The sequence below is a fragment of the Acomys russatus genome, chromosome 16 (assembly GCF_903995435.1).
Source record: "Acomys russatus chromosome 16, mAcoRus1.1, whole genome shotgun sequence".
NCBI classification, from domain to species: domain Eukaryota; kingdom Metazoa; phylum Chordata; class Mammalia; order Rodentia; family Muridae; genus Acomys; species Acomys russatus.
In genome coordinates this window covers 46,477,576-46,496,791 of record NC_067152.1, presented here as the reverse complement: position 1 = coordinate 46,496,791, position 19,216 = coordinate 46,477,576, and the positions used below count along the sequence as shown (strand labels likewise).

The 19,216-nt window shown below is 50.6% G+C and overlaps 1 protein-coding gene across 1 annotated transcript in view; it reads left to right on the top strand.

Moving 5' to 3' along the window:
- Positions 1-19,216, top strand: part of Ccdc57 (coiled-coil domain containing 57) — a 59,064-nt gene extending 39,848 nt beyond the window's left edge. The window contains exon 9 of the mRNA XM_051159310.1: positions 18,989-19,216. Coding sequence (XP_051015267.1) covers positions 18,989-19,197 — 209 coding nt within the window. The 3' untranslated portion in view covers positions 19,198-19,216. The remainder of the gene's footprint in view (positions 1-18,988) is intronic.

The following is a 19,216-nucleotide window of genomic DNA, read 5'->3' as shown; positions in this document are numbered from 1 at the left end:
TGGCAAGATGGCTTAGTAGATAAAAGTGCTGCCAAACCTGACAACTAGGATTTGGACTCTGAGACACGATAAGGAAAGAACTACCACATACTGACCCCTAACCTTCATGTACATGGTGTGACAAGTGTGCCCCCCCTCCCCTCAAAAACAGGGGGTTGGAGAGATGGCTCAGCCATCTTATTGTTCTTGCCAAGGGCATAGGCTTGATTCCCAGCGCTCACACGACTGCTCATGACCATCTATAACTCCAGTTCTAAGGCCCAACACCCTCTTCTGACCAAGGTTACATGTGCTGTGCATACATGCAGGAAAAACACCTGTGCACATAAAGAAAATAAGCAAATTTTTAAAAGAAACTAAAAATTAATTAAACTTTAACAACCAGGAGCAGTGCCGAATGCCTGTATTCCCAGCACTCAGGAGGCAGAGGCAGGTGGATTGCTGTGAGTTCATGGTCAGCCTGGTCTACAGAGGGAGTCCAGGACAGCCAGGACTGTCACACAGAGAAACCCTGTCTCAAAACAAAACAAAACAAAACCCTGGGGATCTGTGCATTCCCGAAGCCTCCCCTGGATGTGGCCTCCGTCCAGTCACAGGGCAGCCTCGTGGACCTCAACAGCAGCCTGACTGTCAACACCAACTGAGGGCCTGATAGACGGGAGACAGAAACGGCTCAGCGGTTAAGAGTGCTGACCGCGGCAAGGCATGGTGGCACATGCCTTCGATTCCAGCACTTTGGGAGACAGAGGCAGGTAGATCTCTGAGTTTGAGGGCCTGCTTGATCTACAAAGTGAGTTCCAGGACAGCCAGAGAATCTGAGAAACTCTGTCTTGAAAACCCGTTAGTAGTAGTAGTAATAATAATAATAATAATAATAATAATAATAATAATAATAATAATAATAATAATAATAATAATAGCAGCACTGACTTTTCTTCCAGAAGACCTATGTTCAATCCCCAGCACCCACACGGCAGCTCACAGCCTTTTGTGACTGTAATCCTGGAGAACCTGGCACATACTTCTGACCTTTGAAGGCACAGTATGAACATGTTGTACACAGATATACATTTAAGAAAAGCACTAAAACATACAAGATAAAAATAAATAAAACTAGGCAGGCCTTTAATCCCAGCACTCAAGAGGCAGAGGCAGGTGGATCTCTGAATTCAAGGCTAGCCTGGTCTACAGAGTTCCCAGACAGCCAGGGCCACATAGCGAAACCCTGCCTCAGAAAACAAACAAATAAAATCTAAGAATAAAAGAAACGTCCCTGGTGAGGGGTTCATACCTCTAATCTCAGCACGAGGGAGCCTGAGGCTGGAGGATAGCTTGTTTGTTTGAGGCCAGCATGGACTAGAACAAGACGCGGTCGTAAGAAAAGGAAGTGTGGACAGGGCACAAACGCCTGTGGCACTAGTGCTCACAGGGCAGAAGCACAGTCGGAAGCTGGGGCCGGTGTAGGCTGCATAAGACCCTGTTCTAGGGCTGGAGAGATGGCTCAGCCGTTAAGAGCACTGTCTGCTCCTCCAGAGGTCCTGAGTTCAGTTCCCAGCAACCACATGGTGGCTCACAGCCATCTACACTGGAATCTGATGCCCTCTTTTGGCAGGCAGATGCACGTGCAGATAGAGTGTGCATACATAAATAAATAAAATCTTTTAAAAAATAAAAATAAATAAAAAGCCCTGATTTAAAAAACCAAGAACAAGCCAGGCGTGGTGGTGCACGCCTTTAATCCCAGCACTTGGGAGGCAGAGGCAGGCGGATTGCTGTGAGTTCGAGGCCAGCCTGGTTTACAGAGTCCAGGACAGCCAAGGTTACACAGAGAAACCCTGTCTTGAAAACCAAAAAATAATTAATAATAATAATAATAATGATTGAAAACCAAGAACAAGGAGTACTGGAGAGATGGGTCAGTGGTTAAGGACATTTGTTGCTTTTACAGAGGAGCTGGGTTCAGTTCCAGCTCCATACGATGGCTCACAGCCATCCGTAAGAACAGTCCCAGTAAATCCGGCACCCTGACACCCTTGGCACAGCATGCGTGTGGCACACATGTTACACAGGTGGGCAAAACAGACACATGTAAAACAACATTTTAAGGAAGGAAAGAGGAAGTGGGGGGCAGGAAGGCAGGAAAGGAAAGGAAAAGGCCTGTGTGGGAGAAGTGGCCGTGGGCTCCCCAGCCTGGTCCCTGCAGGCTCCGGTAAGCAGGTTAGCCTCAGGACGGTGATGTGGGGTTTCCTGTGAGTAACTCCATTTTGATGCTTTTCTGCTTTGTTGGTTTTCGTTCCCTGCCTGGCCTCCTGTGATGTTTATAAACCAGGAGTCCCTGGCACCAGACCTGCCCCCTGTCTGGCTTCTGCGGGTGCTTTGTGTCTCTTGTGAAACCCAAGGTGAGCTCAGGGAAGCAGTCAAGATGCCTTTGTGGAAGATGGTAATGAGCCGCTTGTGGTGCGTGTTCTCGATAAGAAAAATCAAGTGAAAATCTTACAGGATGAGTACCCTCCAAGAACAGTTTGTGACTGCTGTAAACTAAACCAGAGCACCATCTTCCTTTCCTCTCGGCATCTCACACTTGAGAACTGATGCAGAATTCCCCAAGGTCTGAATAACCTGAGCTAGAAGGTGGACACAAGGCCCGTGATAGCCAAGGTGAGGTACACAGGGCCAGAAGATCCTGGGCACAGCAGCTCTGCGAGGGAGAAGCTGAGCTCTCAGGAGATTGAAGAGGAGGGCACACCTGGCTCACACCCCTCTGCCCGCCGTCCACTACAGCCAAGACTGTCCTCACGCCCCTCTGCCCGCCGTCCACTACAGCCAAGACTGTCCTCACGCCTCTTTGCCCGCCGTCCACTACAGCCAATACTGTCCTCACACATGAGGTCATGGTTCCTCCCAGTTTCTAAGCTTGCCTGTCCTTGGCCTGGTCCCTGTCGCTGAATAAGAGCCTGCTGCTGGCACCATTTTTCTGAGATGCCTGCACTCAGCTCCACAGCATCTTGGAACTGCCTCCACAGAGGTCTGTGCAGGGCTAGAGAGATGGCTCAGTACTTAAGAACATTGGCTACTCTTCCAGAGGACCTGAGTCTTGATTCCAGGGACCCACATAGCTGCTCGTGGTTGTTATAACTCCAATTCCAGATGGTTCAGTGCATGTCTACACACTTAAAATATAGGTGGATCACTGGAGTTCGAGGCCAGCCTGGTCTACAGAGTGAGTCCAGGACAGCCAGGGCTATGCAGAGAAACCCTGTCTCCAAACAAACAAACAAACAAACAAAATAAAATATAAATATTTTTAAAGGAAAAAAAGGCAGGTTGTGGTGGCCCACACCTTTAGAACAGCCATACATAAACGCACAAAACAACAGCTAATGTTTTAGAAACAGGAAACAAGCAAACCTATGGAAGTGGATGTTTGCTGTCTGCGCTGGGGCCCTTCAGGCCAGGGCACCCTCTACAGTCGTGAGACAGGGGTGCCCAGGGATATGTTGTGTTTCTTAAATAGTTGTGAGGAAACGGCAACTGCCCCTTAGAAAAGCAACATGTTGAAGCCACTTCTTTTTGTTTGTTTTTTGTTTTTTGAGACAGGGTTTCTCTGTGTAGCCTTGGCTGTCCTAGACTCGCTTTGTAGACCAGGCTGTCCTCGAATTCACAGTGATCCATCTGCCTTGGCCTCCGCCTCCCAAGTGCTGGGATTAAAGGCGTGTGCCACCACACCCAACTTGAAGTCACTTCTAAAGCAAAGCAAATACATTTAGAAATAACCAAATTGGCTTGCTTCTTAGTGGTATTTATTCTAGGCACCCACTTCTGCTTCTGAAAGCTCTGGCAATAAGAACAGGACTCTAAGGTCCCCATAAACAACTGGCTTCACTGAGTGCCACCCTCAAAGCAGGGGAACAGAAGTCAGTTCTAGGTCACCTGGCTCTGTATGGCTCTGATTCCAGGGACCCTGCAAGGAACAGGCGAGCACAGGCAGTACAGTGTGGAGGAGATGCAAATGGAGCTTGGGGAGGCCAGGAGGGATGGTAGTTGTGGTAGAGTCTTAGTAAAAGAGAGAAGCTGGGCGTGGTGGCGCACACCTTTGATCCAGCACTCAGGAAGCAGAGGCAGGTGGATCTCTGTGAGTTCAAGGCCAGCCTGGTGTACAAAGCAAGTCCAGGACAGCCAGGGCTGCACAGGAAAATCCTGTCTTTTGTTTGGGGGGCGTTGTTTGTTTGTTTGTTTGTTTTGTGAGACAGGGCTTTTCTGTCGGCATGCCCAAGGCTCTATTCTTCCCTGCACCACAAAATGAAAACCAGGTACAGGGAGACAGCCACAAGTTCAAGGCCAGCCTGGTCTACATTTAAGCTTCAAACCAGCCAGGACTACACATGGGACCCTGTCTCAAGAATCCCTCCCCCTAAAAATAAATGTATTTGAGGCCAGCCTGGGGTACTTGATAGCTTGAGACTCCAGCTCAAAAATTCAGTGAGGGAGGGCGAAAAAAAGAGAGGAGAGAGAGGAGTTAAGGGGAAGAGGAATAAAAAAGAAAAAATACTAAAAGATGATGTTTCCGGAGCCAGGGCAGGGCTGTGCAGGCTCCACACAATGTGAGTGGCCATTCCCATTCCCGGGATACGCAGCGCAGGATCCACTGGAGGAGGGTCAAAAGGTGGCGGTCATCCACGGCTGCTCAGCTCAGCGCTTCTGTCCTGATGCTGCGACTCTTGAACCCAGCTTCTCATGTTGTGGCAACCCAACCACAAAGTGATTTCATTGCTCTTTTATAACTGTAGTTTTGCTGTTAGGATTCGTAATGTGCATATCTGAAATGTGACCCCAAAGGGGGTAGCAGCCCACAGACTGAGAACCACTGACTTAGGTAGTTTTAGGCCAGCCTGGGCTGTTGTCAACACATTTGGGGCTGGGAGCTTGTGTCATCAGCATCTCACAGATCTGGGTTTTTGCAGGCAGGCAGGCAGGCAGGTTTGCATCCTGAACCCTGCACAGCAGGGGGAGGGGATGCGGACCTGGGAGACAGGGCAAGATGCCCTCCATGAGTGCATCCCTAGCGGTTGGTTGGCAAGCAGGTTGGAGCAGGTGACTGAGCACATTGGCAACAGGCTAGAAGCCCTGGGGAGGAGTCTAAGGCAACTTTGCTTGTGAATTAGGGAGTTACAGACCCTGGGAAGTGAGGGGGAATGTGTCTGATTCGCTAGGGCTGAAGGAGCCAGGATTCCTCATCTGCAGACAGTGTTGCTGTGCCTCCATAACATGGCCTCTATCACAGGAGTTAAAACAGTACTTAATTGTCCTGTGTGCAGGGGACGGCGCCAGGGGCAATTAGAGACCATTTGTTGGAGGCTAGGATCTCAGCACTGGTGGGGCACTCCTTGGAACTTCCCTCTTATCAGGAAAAGTTGGGCTTGTAGTTTCTGGAGTTACTAGATCAGGTGGGTGAAAGGGCCCGTTGAGAAAGGCTGTTGTTTTCCATGTTCCGAGCACGAAATCTGCTGTCCAGAGAAGACCAGAGAAGACCACTCTAATGAACAGAATCCCACAGGGGCTTTTTTAAAAAGTTTTTTTTTGTTGTTGTTGTTGTTGTTTTTCTCCTTTTCAAAATTATCTTTCCTACATCCTGACCTCAGTTTCCCCTTCCTCCTGGCTGCCCAGGCCCTCCTGTTGCTCCACTCCTACCCATCCACTCCTTTCCTATTTCTCTTTTTTTTTTTTAAAAAAGAAAGCCTTGCCAGATGGTGGTGGCAAACATTTAATTCCAATCATAATCTCCACAATCTCACATCTTGATGAGACTTGTTTGGTTGCCTGGCTTTAGTTAAGATAAGGTTCACTCTGTAGCTCTCTGGTCTGGAACTCATTGTGTGGTAGACTGACTTCCACTACTTCTGCCTCCCTAGTGCTGGGATTAAAAGGCATGCTCCACCAGGCAGAAAGATCACACTTTTTAAAATCAGTGATAAACGGCCCAGGGCGGTGGGTCAGTGAGTAAGGCTTGCCAAACAGAACTGGCGTCTGAGTTGGATCCCTGTCACCCACAGATACGTGGGAGGAGATAACACCACAACATTTTCTTCTGGCCTCTGAGTGTGCACTGTGGACTCCCTGTGGACACCATACGCACGCCTACACAGGTTTGCACAAACAATAATAAAAATATCTTCTTGGGGTTTTTGTTTGTTTGTTTGTTTTTTGAGACAGAGTCTCTGTGTAGCCTTGGCTGTCCTGGACTTGCTTTGTAGACCAGGCTGGCCTCGAACTCAGCAATCTGCCTGCCTCTGCCTCCCGAGAGCTGGGAGTAAAATTGAGGCAGGTAGCCAGGCGGTGGTGGCGCACACCTTTAATCTCAGCACTTGGGAGGCAGAAGCAGGAGGATCACTGTGAGTTCAAGGCCAGCCTAGTCTACAAAAAGCAAGTCCAGGTCAGCCAAGGCTACACAGAGAAACCCTGTCTCAAAAACAAAAACAAAAGCAAAAAAAAAAAAAAAAAAACCAACCAAACAAATAAATAAAGGATGAGGCAGGTGAATCCCTGTGGGTTCGAGGCCATCCTGGTCTACATAGTGAGTCCAGGACAGCCAGGGATACACACAGAGAAACCCTGTCTCAAAACAAAACAAAAACAAAAAAAGAGAGAGGCGATTAAGAGAAAAATCTTAAAACTATCAGAGAAAAACTAGCACATTGCACATGAGAAAGGAAGATTAAAATCCTGCCATGTTTCTCTCAGAAACCACAAGCCAGGATTTCCCTGGAAATACAGGTCCGTGTGTGCTCCTTCCTGTAACTTTAGCACTTAGACTGAGATAGAAGGGTTGGAAAGTCAGGGCTAGCCTGTGCTACCTACACAGACAACTTGTCTACAAAAAGCAATGACTTAAAAACAAAACAGAGAAGCAGTATGGCCTGTGTGTGGCTCAGCGTTAGAACACTAGGGGCTGAGGATGTTCATCAGAGAGTGTGTCTACCCTGAGTCCATGCGTCCCCATCCCCAACACGGCAGAAACAAGCACAGTGGCAAAGGTCTCTCATCCTCGCATGTGGGAGGCAAAGGCAAGAACGTCAAGTACTTCAGCCATATAGGGAGTTTGGGGCCAACCTAGGCTACATGAGACTTTGTGCGTGAGGGGGGCGGAGACAGCCCTGGCATGTGTGACAGAGTTCAGTCTCTAGCTTCTGAGAATAAAGTACAGTTATATGGTCTAAGCACCATGCTTACTGACTGAAAGGAAAAGCAGGATTCAGCTATGTGCTGTCCCAGGAGCCCACACAGCAGCCAGTTACTCCAGAGACCAAGGCAGGAAGACAGTGGAGCCTGGCGTTCCAGACCAGCACCGTAAGCACATGTACTTTGTAGACAGAATAATGCACGTGTATGTCTGAGGCCAGATGAGATCGTTGTATCCTCTGGGACTAGAGTGATAGACAGCTGTGAGCTGGAAACTGAACCTGGGTCCTCTGGAAGAGTAGCCAGTGTTCTTAACCTCTGAGCCATCTCTCCAGCCCTTTATTTTATTTTTTAAGACAGGATCTAATATAGCTCAGGTTGACCTTGCACATACTGTGTGGGACCTTATACTATCCTAAGCCTCTATATCCAAGGGGCTAAGATTACAGGAGTGTGTCACCACACCCATGATTAAGAACATCAAGAAGAGCCAGGCACAGTGGCACACGCCTTTAATCTCAGCACTCTGGAGGCAGAGGTAGGCGGATCTTTGTGAGTTCAAGGCCAGCCTGGTCTACAAAGAGAGTACAGACCAACCAAGGCTACATAGAGAAACCCTGTCTCAAAGAACAACCAAACAGGGGCTGGAGAGATGGCTTAGCAGTTAAGAGCTCTGCCTGGTCTTCCAGAAGTCCCGAGCACCCACAATTCCCAGCACCCACATGGTGGCTCACAACCATCTATACTGGGATCTGGTGCCCCTTTCTGGCAGGCAGATGCACATGCAGGCAGAGCACTGTACGCAGGAGATAACTGACCAGTTAGCATGGCTGCTTCTAGTCAGTGTCTCAGTGACAGGGTTAAGTCCCAACAGGCAGTGGTTCCAGATGAAAACACCTCTGAAGACCGCATCTACATGCACAGCTACACACATGCAGGGAAAACATAAAAATAAGATCTCTTGAGAGCAGAAAAAGGAACACAGAAACAGTAGCCCAAGAAAGGGAGGAAATGGCTCCAGCTTCGTTTGCTGAATCAGGACTTGGTGGCAGAAATAAGAGGGCCCTGTTGGGGTGACCAGGCTAGACTGTCAACATGGAGCTGCTGAGGCCACTGCTCCTGTCCAACTCAAAGCCGAGCTCTTTACCTCGAGTCCCAGAAGTCAGACCTGGAGACACAACTGCTCCGCCCTCACCCCACAGAACAGCGTCCCTAAGGCTAGCCAGGGTTGCCTAATCAGCTATTTTTCTATTGTTCTAGCTGCCAGGTCCAACCTTACAAAGAAAGTAATTTTATTTAGTTGGTTAATTTCGCTCTGCTGAGGAGGTTGAGCCCAGGGTCGTGTGCGTGGTTAGGAAGCACTCCGCTGCTGAGCTACAGCCCCAACGAGGAACGTAACTTTGAAATAACATTTTCAGCTGAGCCTTGTGGCAAAGGCCTGTGACTACAGTGTGGAGAGCAGTTGTCCTGTCTCAGCCTCTGAAGAGCTGAGCTGAGCACCGTGTTTACCTGCAACTTTATTGGCTTTGTCTTCAGGCCACACACCATACCATAATACTTTGCTTCTGGTTTTTCGAGACAGGGTTTCTCTGTGTAGCCCTGGCTGTCCTGGACTCACTTTGTAGACCAGGCTGGCCGAACCCACAGAGATTGCCTGCCTCTGCCTCCCGAGTGCTGGGATTACAGGCGTGCGCCACCACACCCAGCTCCTATTTTCTTAATATAATCTCCCCATTTGTATTATTCTATTGAATAAGTATTGTAGTGAGTCCAGGAGATGATGGCTTTTGAACAAAGCTAGGCCAAAGCAAGCAGAAAATAAAGCTAATCTGTGCCCCTGATTTCAACCAAAATGGGCTGAAAATACTTTTAAAAATGTGTGTTTGTATTAATTTGTATTTGGATTTGTATTAAACATGTACATACTCTTTCTGTCCTATCCAACAATACAGTGCAGCAGGTCTTTACAGGGACAGCATTTATATTGTATGTTAAATTATATGGACTCAGGAGAGGTGATTCAGAGTCAGTGGCGTCATTCAAACGCTGAGGCACGTTGTATGAGAGCTAGGGCATACTTTAGTGTTGGGGAGGGAGACGGCTGGGAGCCATGACTCTACTGTGGTTTTAGCAGTTGTGCACCAGGAAATAGGAACAAAGGCCAGAGGGGGCTGGAGAGATGGCTCAGTGGTTAAGAGCACTGCCTGCTCATCCAAAGGACCTGGGTTCAATTCCCAGCACCCACATGGCAGCTCACGACTGTCTGTAACTCTAAGATCTGACACCCTCACACCAATGCACATAAATTAAAATTAAATAAAATATTAAAAAAAAAAAAAAAAAGCCAGAGGACTCGCCAATCATAAATGGTGATGCCACAGGGTGTGTGGGGAACTTGGTGCTGCAGCCATACAGACCCCAGGGCTTGGCACTGGGTCCTACAAACACTGCTTGTCAAGCTACCAATGGCAGAGGTTCCTCAGTTGAGTTGAATGGACAATAAGTGCAGGGACAGGGGTTACGTGAAAACGCACAAAGAGTCCGAGGAGAAGCCCCGCCGTTCCTCACCACACCTGGTACCCACGACACAAGTCTCAGCTCCCTTTCTGATGGAGCTGATTCTCGGACACTTCAGAATCAAAGAAAATATTTAAGGCCCATGAGCCTACATGTGCTTTCCTCCCAGGAACCCACCAAGAACAAAAAGGCAAGTCAGGGTAGCACATACTTAATTCCGGCATTGGGAGTGCTGTGAGTTCGAGGCCAGCCTGAAGCTCAGTGCCAGGGTACTCATCTTACACCATGGATGGAAAGTCCCTGTTTGTTTGTTTATTCGTTTATTTTATGTGTAAGAGTGTTTGCCTGTATGTGCACGTACAATATGTGTGCCTGGTGCCTTCCAAAGCCAAAAGAGGGCATTGGGTCCCGTGACCTGGAGTCAGGGATGGTTTTCAGCCCCCCGATGGGTGCTTGGAAGTGAATGCGTGTCCTCTGTGGGAGTTACTAGTGTTTTTAGTCACTCAGCCATTACTTCCACCCTGGAAGACCCCAGTTTAACCCCAAAATTGCAAAACAAAGTTTCCAGGCCTGGCAGCATACAATTGTAATCCCAGCACTCAAGAAGCTGAGGCAGGAGGATCACAAGTTGGAGGCTACACAGTGAGATCTTGTCTCAAAACAGGAAAACCAACAAAAACATATTAAAAATTCATATCCAGGGCCCAGGCATCATGGTGCACACCTTTAATCCCAGCACTCGGGAGGCAGAGGCAGGTAGATCTCTGTGAGTTCGAGGCCAGCCTGGTCTACAAAGCAAGTCCAGTCCAGCCAAGGCTACACAGAGACACCCTGTCTCGAAAAAACAAAACAAAACAAAAATTCATATCCAGGAAAAAAAATTCATATCCAGGAAATCTGAATTGACAACTTGGGGCTTGGGATAAATAGTTCAGTTGTTCAGGTTCCTGCGTTCATGTCCACGACGCCCTGAGCTCAGTCACCAGGGTTACATAAAGGGAGAGTGATGGTGCGTGGCTGTAATCCCTGGACAGGGAGGCAGAGGCAGGAGGACCAAAGTCACAAGTCTGAAGCCACTCTGGGACACATGAAACTCTGATTCATGAGAAAGGAAAGCCTTTAATCCCAGCACTCAGGAGACAGAGGCAGACGGATCACTGTGAGCTCGAGGCCAGCCTGGTCTACAAAGCAAGTCCAGGACAGCCAAGGCCACACAGAGAAACCCTGTCTCAGGAAGAAAAAGGAAAAAACCAAAAAAAAAAAAAAAAAAAAAAAGGAAAACAAGAAAAATTACTAAAACATTTGAGTAGATACTTTACAAAATGGATACATTGCCAGGAAGTTCTAGGAAGATGCCCTCTATTGTGTGTAAATTTCTCCTTAATAAAAATGATTGAAGAGGCCTGAGAAATGGCTCAGCAGGTTAGGGCACTTGCCTCTGAGCCTGACAACCTTTGTTCCATTCAGGAATCCACCCTGTGAAAGGAAAGAACTCCCACAAGCTGTCCCGTAGTTTCCAGCATGCTGTGGTACACATGGACCCCCTCCTCCAACACACACACAAAATACTACTACATTCTTTCTCCTTGGAGATCTGGGCCCATTACAGACAAAATCAGGACAAGTCTATGTAGGAAACGCCTTGTCCTGCTGTGTGCTGTTTGGTGGTCTCTCTAGATCCTTGCAGGATACATCTCACTTTTATCAAGCCACTGGAGGCTTCTTAATTGTTCTCCTATGTGGCACTTAGGGACACCAAGGGAGGCCATTACTGCAGACAAACAGGCCAGGAGCCCTGGCACCATGGGAGTGTGGTAGAACCCTGGGGACAGAGCCAGTGGAGGCGCCAGACACACACACACACACACACACACACACACACACACACACATGCTCACTCATATGCACACACATACTCACAAGCGCACGCGCGCGCACACACACACACTACCTGCCCTGGAGACTTAGCTTGAATGGGGCGAAAAGCAGGCCGCCAGGACTGGCCTCCTGGATTGCCCAGCAGGTACCTGGCCCTGACACGTGTTCCCACCCAGGCCCAGCGCTCGGAAAACTTTGTGACAAGGAGCTGGCAGGCACTTCAGCTCTGCCGTTTCTTAAGTTGCGGCTCTCACGGCTGCTTCAGAAACGGTCTGGGGTGTAGCTGGAGCTACTTGCCTTTCTGAGCTCCTGGATTTGGCTTTGCTTCTTCCTCCTACTAAGCGGATGGTGAGGCCTCCCATGTGTCTCCTCTCTTCCGGTCCACACACTCCTTCTTCTTCTCTTAAAGAGTTGGCTGGGCCTCCTGTCTCCATGGCAACAGGAGTGGTGACAGTGGTTGTCTTGTATCCTTCCTAAATAAGGGGATTAGGCTAAAGCTCCTAAATGTGATGATTGCTGTGTGCTTCTCAATGGGACCTTTATCACACCGCCGAGCACTTCTAGCAGGGGCTGGAGCTCAGTGCTCGAGTGTGTGCCCAGCATGCGCAAAGCCTCGTGTCCTGTGCCAGAACTGTAAAGGCACTTTATGTCCCTGTCATCACAGACAGGCCTTAAACCTTGCCCAGTCCTGTGTCTATGCTAAAGCGAGTATGGTGAAACAGTGGCGGCCCTGGTGTGGGCCAGCCCTGCGGTGCGGGCGTGTCCATCTTAGCGCTGATTGGTATCCTTTGCCTAGATTGGTTTTATGTGGTGTGTATGTGTGTGTTGTGTGGCGTGTATGTGCATGTGTGTGTGTGGTGTGTTTGCATGTATGTGGTGTGTATGTGTGTGTGGTGTGTATGTGCATGTGTGTGTATGCATGTGTGTGTTGTGTGGCGTGTATGTGCATGTGTGTGTGTGGTGTGTTTGTGTGTGGTGTGGTGTGTGTCTGATGTGCGTGTGTGTGCTGTGGGGGGGCAGGTCATGTGCACATCATTCACCCACGTTGGAGTCAGAGGACAATTTAGTGGAGTTGGTTCCCTCCTTCCACCTTCACGTGGGCTCCTGGGGTTGGACTCAGGTCACAGCTTGTATAGCAAGCACTTCTACCTACTGAGCCATTTTCCCACCCTCTACTTTTCAATTTCTGTTTGTTTCCTTGTTTTGTTTTTCAAGAGAGGGTTTCTCTGTGTAGCCTTGGCTGTCCTGGACTCACTGTGTAGACCAGGCTGACTTCGAATTTGGATCTGCCTGCCTCTGCCTCCCGTGTGTCATTAGCCCAGCTCAGCTCTTACTCTTTTCTGATCTTTTGGAGAATTTGGAGAAGATAGGACTTGACTATTGGCTAAAGTTTCTCTCCCTACTTTTTCTTTTCCTTCCTTTCTTCTTTTTTTTTTTTAAGACAGGGTTTCGCTGTGTAACTCTGGCAGTCTAGGAACTCCCAGAGATCCATCTGCTTCTGCCTCTGCAGTGCTGGGATTAGAGGCGTGTGCCACCACATCTGGCCTCACCCTGCTTTAGAAATTTCTACAAGAGGGTTCTGCGAGTAAAACCATTATATGAACCATAATCCAGTGCCTGCGGTGCTGCACACCTTTAACCCCAGTGCTCAGGAGGCAGAGGCAGACGGGTCTCTGTGAACTCAAGGCCAGCCTTGAGTGAGTTCCAGGACAGCCAGGGTTACACAGAGAAACCTTGTCTCTTTCGTTTTTGTTTTTGTTTTGTTTTTAGTTTTTCTCCAGAGTAGGTAACTACTGCTGGATACTCTGGCAGCAGTTCTCCAATAAAACATTTCATTCAAGCTCAGGGTTAGGAAATGTGGCCTTCCTAACAAAACTTCAGAACTAATCAGTCTAGCAGGGTCAAAGGCCATGGTCCCTGTCTGGCCTGAGTTTGAGAATGGGAGGTGAGAGATTGGTGGGCACTCAGGAGAGACAGGGACTGGTGTCCTCTTGGCATGTGCTCTGTGCCACCACTGATTTTTGTCTGAAGTGGGAAGCTGGTAGCAGGCTGATAGACGGCTAAGGTGTGCGCTCGCCAAGCCCATGCCATTCCTCGCTGAGTCCTGAGGACCCTTCATATGGACAAGGACAGTGCAGCCACCTGAGTGGGACACCCTTGTCCATGGGGGTGGAGGTGCACGTCAGACATTTGAAACTGCAGCAGGTGTCACCTCCCAGCAGTGTCCTAGTGACCAGAGAGTCCCTCTTAGCCAGTCAGAGTGGCATGCCTGTGCTCCAAACTCCACAGTCAAGGAATCCGCATTATCTGAGGACAGCGGCCTCTGGCCTTAAACACGGGAGCTCCGTGTGCTCCTAAAGCAGCATGGGAGAACTCGAGTGGTATGGGGGAGAGTGGGAGAGACCGGCCTGCCTGGGGAACTCCTATCTGTGCGAGGGACACAGTGGCCCAGCCCGTGCCTCCAAAACGTCCCTTCTCCTGTAGTGAATGACTCCGGCCCTGTAGCTGTCCTGCCTGTCCTAGAAACAGCTACCATGAGCACTTGGTAGTATGGAGGGAGCTGAAAGCCACCGAGGCAGGAGGGACAGTCTTCAGCCCTGAGCGCCACTACACGGCTCCCCGAGGAACCTTGCCTCAGTGTAGACTGACCCCTTTATCCCCAAGCCAGAGAAGTGCTGGGTAGTGTCCCTCTTCATCCAATCCCTGAGGGCCCCTGCCCAGACCAGCAAGTCCTGTTTGTCCTGGAACCTACAAAACAATCCTGTGCACTGGGCCCTGTGCTGCACACTAGTTGTGTGAAGCCAGGCTCCCTCCTCATGAAACCATGTCCTCAGGGCTCTTCCCTACCTCAGGCTGAGGGAGGAGGCCTCCTGATCTCCATACAGCAGCTCGCTGAAGCTGAGAGACACAGTGGCAAGCTGTACGCTCCCACCAGGCATCAGAGCACGGCCTGTGCCTCTGGCCCTGGCCCTCAGGCCCAACCTGGATGAGTGCACCCTCCCTGCATGTGCTACAGGCATGTCATCCCTCTGGCTCTCCTTCCTGGGGGCACAGAAAGCAGCTCATGGGGTCCAAAGGGTCATTGGCCAAACCTCCAGAGAACGATTTCAGGGGAGGCCTTTGACCTGGCCAGTTGCCCATAATGTCTTGAGCAAGCTGAACAGCCTGTGTCAGCGTGGCCAGCATCCTCCCCCAATAAGGCCACACTGGAAGATGAAGGGAGGGAGCATCACCTCACTCAGCTGTCCTGGGCGGGGAAAGCAAAGAACAGCTAAGGTATGGCAGCCCAGAGATGCCACAACCATTAGGCGCCACAGTGAGGTAGGGAGGGGCTTGTTCCCCACACACTGAGGATCTAACAGCCCCACTGTCCTTAGCCTGCTCTACCAGTATAGCTTAGGACGCTCAGGAGCCTGCCTGCAGCCTCAGGTTGGTAGGTAGACCCTGAAGAAGTACCTCTGTCACAAATTTTATCTAGAAGCCAGCCAACACAAGTTGGCCATCCCCATATTATGTGCCTGAACCTCTCCTGCCTCTCCACCTTACCTTCTAGAAGTCCTCAGGCCACCTCACAGTGCAGCTCCTCCTGCAGCTGCCCCCCCCCCAACCCCCCCGTTCTCAGCCCTGTCTACTCACTTCTCCCACTCCTCCCGGAGGCAGGGTTAGAATTAGGCCGGCACGGGCAGGCATTTGTGGGGCACAGCCTCTCTGTGTGCTCCCTATACAAATGGCGTGCTTTAGGCAGTGCAGCCTGAAAGAGACAGGTCCAGTGTCCACACCAGGAGAGATGGCAGGACAAACCACCTGGGGCTCCCTCTCTTGAACCCCATGGCAGTGGGTGTTAGCTGAGCTTCTTGCTCTTTGCTGTGGTGCAGCTCAAGGGGACATGGTATCTAACAGTCCTGTGAATAGAGCCCAAGCTGCTGGCCATGTGCCTTTGGGTTCCCACAGTGATGGTGAGTAGTTAGGTAGCATCTGATTACCCAAGGTTAGAGGTCCCTTTAGAAAAAGGCATAGGGTGATTTAAAAAAAAAAAATGCCGGCGTGGTGGCGCAGGCCTTTAATCCCAGCACTCGGGAGGCAGAGGCAGGTGGATCTCTGTGAGTTCGAGGCCAGCCTGGTCTACAATGTGACTCCAGGACAGCCAAGGCTACACAGAGAAACCCTGTATCAAAAGACAAAAAAATAATAATAAAACTATTTTTAAAAAATTTAAACCACACACTTAGGAGGCAGAGGTGGGCAGATTTCTGAGTTCGAAGGCCAACCTGCTCTACAGAGTGAGTTAGAGGACAGCCAGGCTACACAGAGAAACCCTGTCTTGAAAAACCAAAAAAATAAATTAAAGGAAAAGGCATGAGGCAAGGGGTTGGTACAGGATTGGGGATGCTGGGACATTACTGCATGTGAACAAGAGGGCTGAGCACCCATGCAGGGCACACAGAAGGAAGGCTTGGATGGTACCGTGGAGGTGGCAGGGAGCCTTGGGGAGTTGGAAGGGCCAGAAAGTGTAATACGACCTAATTGATAAGCACGATGGAAAAAAAAAGCAGCCCAGGATGAAAGCCAAGAAAGCTGAGGCACACACAAGGCCCTATGGGGCTAGGAGAGAGGTCTCAGTGAAGGTTGGCTAACCCCCAAAGACAGGGCTGGCTGAGGCAGCTACCTACGATGAGAGAGAAAGGGCAAGCCCTCCCCAGCTCCAAGGCAGGTTCTGGAGACCTCACTGAGCCCAGTCCTTTGCAAAGCTACATCAGGGCAGCCATAGAGTTGGGAGGTCATAGCATACTCTGGAGCCAGCCAGCTGAGATAGTAGCTCTGAAGGTGACTCTGGGGGCTAGGAATCTCAGGTGCAAGAGAGCTGTGGCTCAGAAAGCATACGCCTTGTAGTCAGATGCTTTAGTGCCCTCGCTGCAGGTAAGAGCCAGGCCCATCTCCACACACAGTCAGCTCTCCCCCCGCACCCCCCCCCATCCCAGGGTCAAGCATTCAATGAAGACACGCCATGGCGCTGCAGTAACCCCACACACATGGGCCCACAAGGCTCCAGTTCCTCTCCCTCCAGAGGCATAAGCACTAAAATATATAACTAGAACTTTCCACAAGTCAAGTGCTGGGCAGAGTCAGAGCAAACAGGAGGCTGATGTGCTGGAGTCTTTGCCTGGCAACGTGCAAGACAGCTGTGCATCCAGATTTCCCCCAGTGCCCACTCAAGAGCCCAGGTGAAAAAGTCGAATTCCAGATAGCCAGAATGGGTTTTGCAGGCCAGATATTGGCTCTCAGGTCAGCACAGGTGGGAACCAAACCTCTGGTCACAGGGACTCAGGCCCCAGACAGGCTTGACAACATAATCAGTGTTATGCATCCCAGCTACAGAGTAGGGGCTGGACCCCCTGCCCTGAAGGTCTGGGAGGCAGGCCAGGTACTTCCTTTCCTCCTATAGAGAGGACTCTGGTCAGATGGCAGAGCCTGTTCCTGCTGGTCAGATGGCAGAACCTGGCCCTGCTGGTCAGATGGCAGAACCTGGCCCTGCTGGTCAGATGGCAGAGCCCGGTCCTGCTGGTCAGATGGCAGAGCCTGTTCCTGCTGGTCAGAGGCAGAGCCTGGCCCTGCTGGTCAGAGGCAGAGCCTGGCCCTGCTGGTCAGAGGCAGAACCTGGCCCTGCTGGTCAGAGGCAGAGCCTGGTCCTGCTGGTCAGATGGCAGAGCCCGGTCCTGCTGGTCAGATGGCAGAGCCTGTTCCTGCTGGTCAGATGGCAGAACCTGGCCCTGCTGGTCAGATGGCAGAGCCCGGTCCTGCTGGTCAGATGGCAGAGCCTGTTCCTGCTGGTCAGAGGCAGAGCCTGGCCCTGCTGGTCAGAGGCAGAGCCTGGTCCTGCTGGTCAGAGGCAGAGCCTGGTCCTGCTGGTCAGATGGCAGAGCCTGGCCCTGCTGGTCAGATGGCAGAGCCTGGCCCTGCAGGGACTAGAGCAGAAATGACCCTAATGAGGATACTGGTTCTAGATGTTTCAAAAAGTTTCCTCAGAAAGCTGGACATAGTATCATATACCTGTAACCCAGCCCTCATACAGCTGAAGCAGGAGGATTGCTGTGAGTTTAAGGCCAACCTGGATTACAGAGCAAGACCCTGACTTAAAAGAGACACATACACTCCCAGGATAGTAAAGTAGAAATAAACACAGGACAGGAAGCAGGCAGAGGGCAGTTCATCTGGTGTCACTTTCCTGGAGCCTGTGCAAGCACTCAGGCTGCGTGCCAACTGCACTGTGGGTCAGCTGGGCACTGTGTGGCTGGACTGACTCTTATCCTAGTCAGTGCCCATTCAGTGTGTGTCCATGGGATCCAGGTAGGGGTGGGCTCGCCATCTCTGGACAGACAATGCGCTCACCTCCCAGGTTGCCTCATGCATGTAAGATGGCTGAGCCAAGGGTGGCAAGCAGTGCGGCTAGGTCTGCAAGACACTAGGCTCTGCTGTGAAACACAGAGCATACGGTGGTGCACGCTTTTAATCCCTGCACTTGGGAGGCAGGCGGGTCTCTAATTTTTAGGCTAGGCAGTTTATATAGTGAGTTCCTGGTAAATTAGAGCCACATAGGAGATCCTACCTAAAAAGGAAAACAAAAAGTATAAAAAAGCAAAATCTCCAGCTCCAGGTAAAGCAGAAGCTTCCGGTCTGCCAAGCCAGCTGCCAGGACGGACAGGTCTGTCTGTGCACCTGAGAGAGGTGAACTGTTTTGTCTTAGAAGAGAGATACTTTTTATTGTCAAAGACTCAAAAGACAGAAAAGCTCAAAAGGTACAGATGCTCACCTACGAAGCCCAGATGTAGTTCACTAACAGACACTTAACCATTAAGTCTGGGTTCTAGCAGCAGCAAAGCCAAGCGGGCTTTAACCTGTGCCACGTGCAGTGCAGCTACAGGTCCTTGGCCCGTCTGTCAGAGGTGCTGACTGGCCAGTCTTCATGAACACTCCCTACATACTCAGGCCCTGAGGACAGGGCTGAACGTTGTGAGAGGTCCTCCCAGGAGCAGGAGCCTCCTGCTCCTGCCCTTAGGAAATGGTCACAGGAGGAAAGGGTGTTGCGGGGGGGGGGGGGGGGGGGAATGGGGGGTGCTGTTGTTTGTTTCCAGAGCCCAGATTTCTGTGTGCTGGGGGTGGGGGAGGTCCAGGGTCACTTGAGAATATGTGGGCCCATGGCCACACAGACCTCTTACACTGCAGTCAGGACCCAACACAGTTGTTGCTGCCGGCTAGGGCAAGGTCACTCACTATGGAGGGCCTGCTGGTCTGTATAGGCCCCTGCAAAGAACAGAGAGTCCCCCATGGGCTGTTGATTGTGATGTGACCAACCCTGGGCACACACCCACCTCCTCTTCCCGTGTTCCTAACATACCTGTTTTCTGCCTCTTGTCTGTAGAGTGCCCAGCACCTCCAGGAGCCAGCTGCTTCCGAAAGGTCAGCCGGAGCCCTGGCCCCACGCATAGGGCCTTTGCTGTCAAAGGGCTAAAGATGGAACCTCAGCCAAAAGCCACACACCCCAGACCTGGCAAGTCCCACCCGGCTAAACCTACAAACTGCCAGCGCCAGCGGCACTCTAGGGTCCGCAACTACAACCTCAAGGACTAAGTCTCAGTCCCCTGCATGC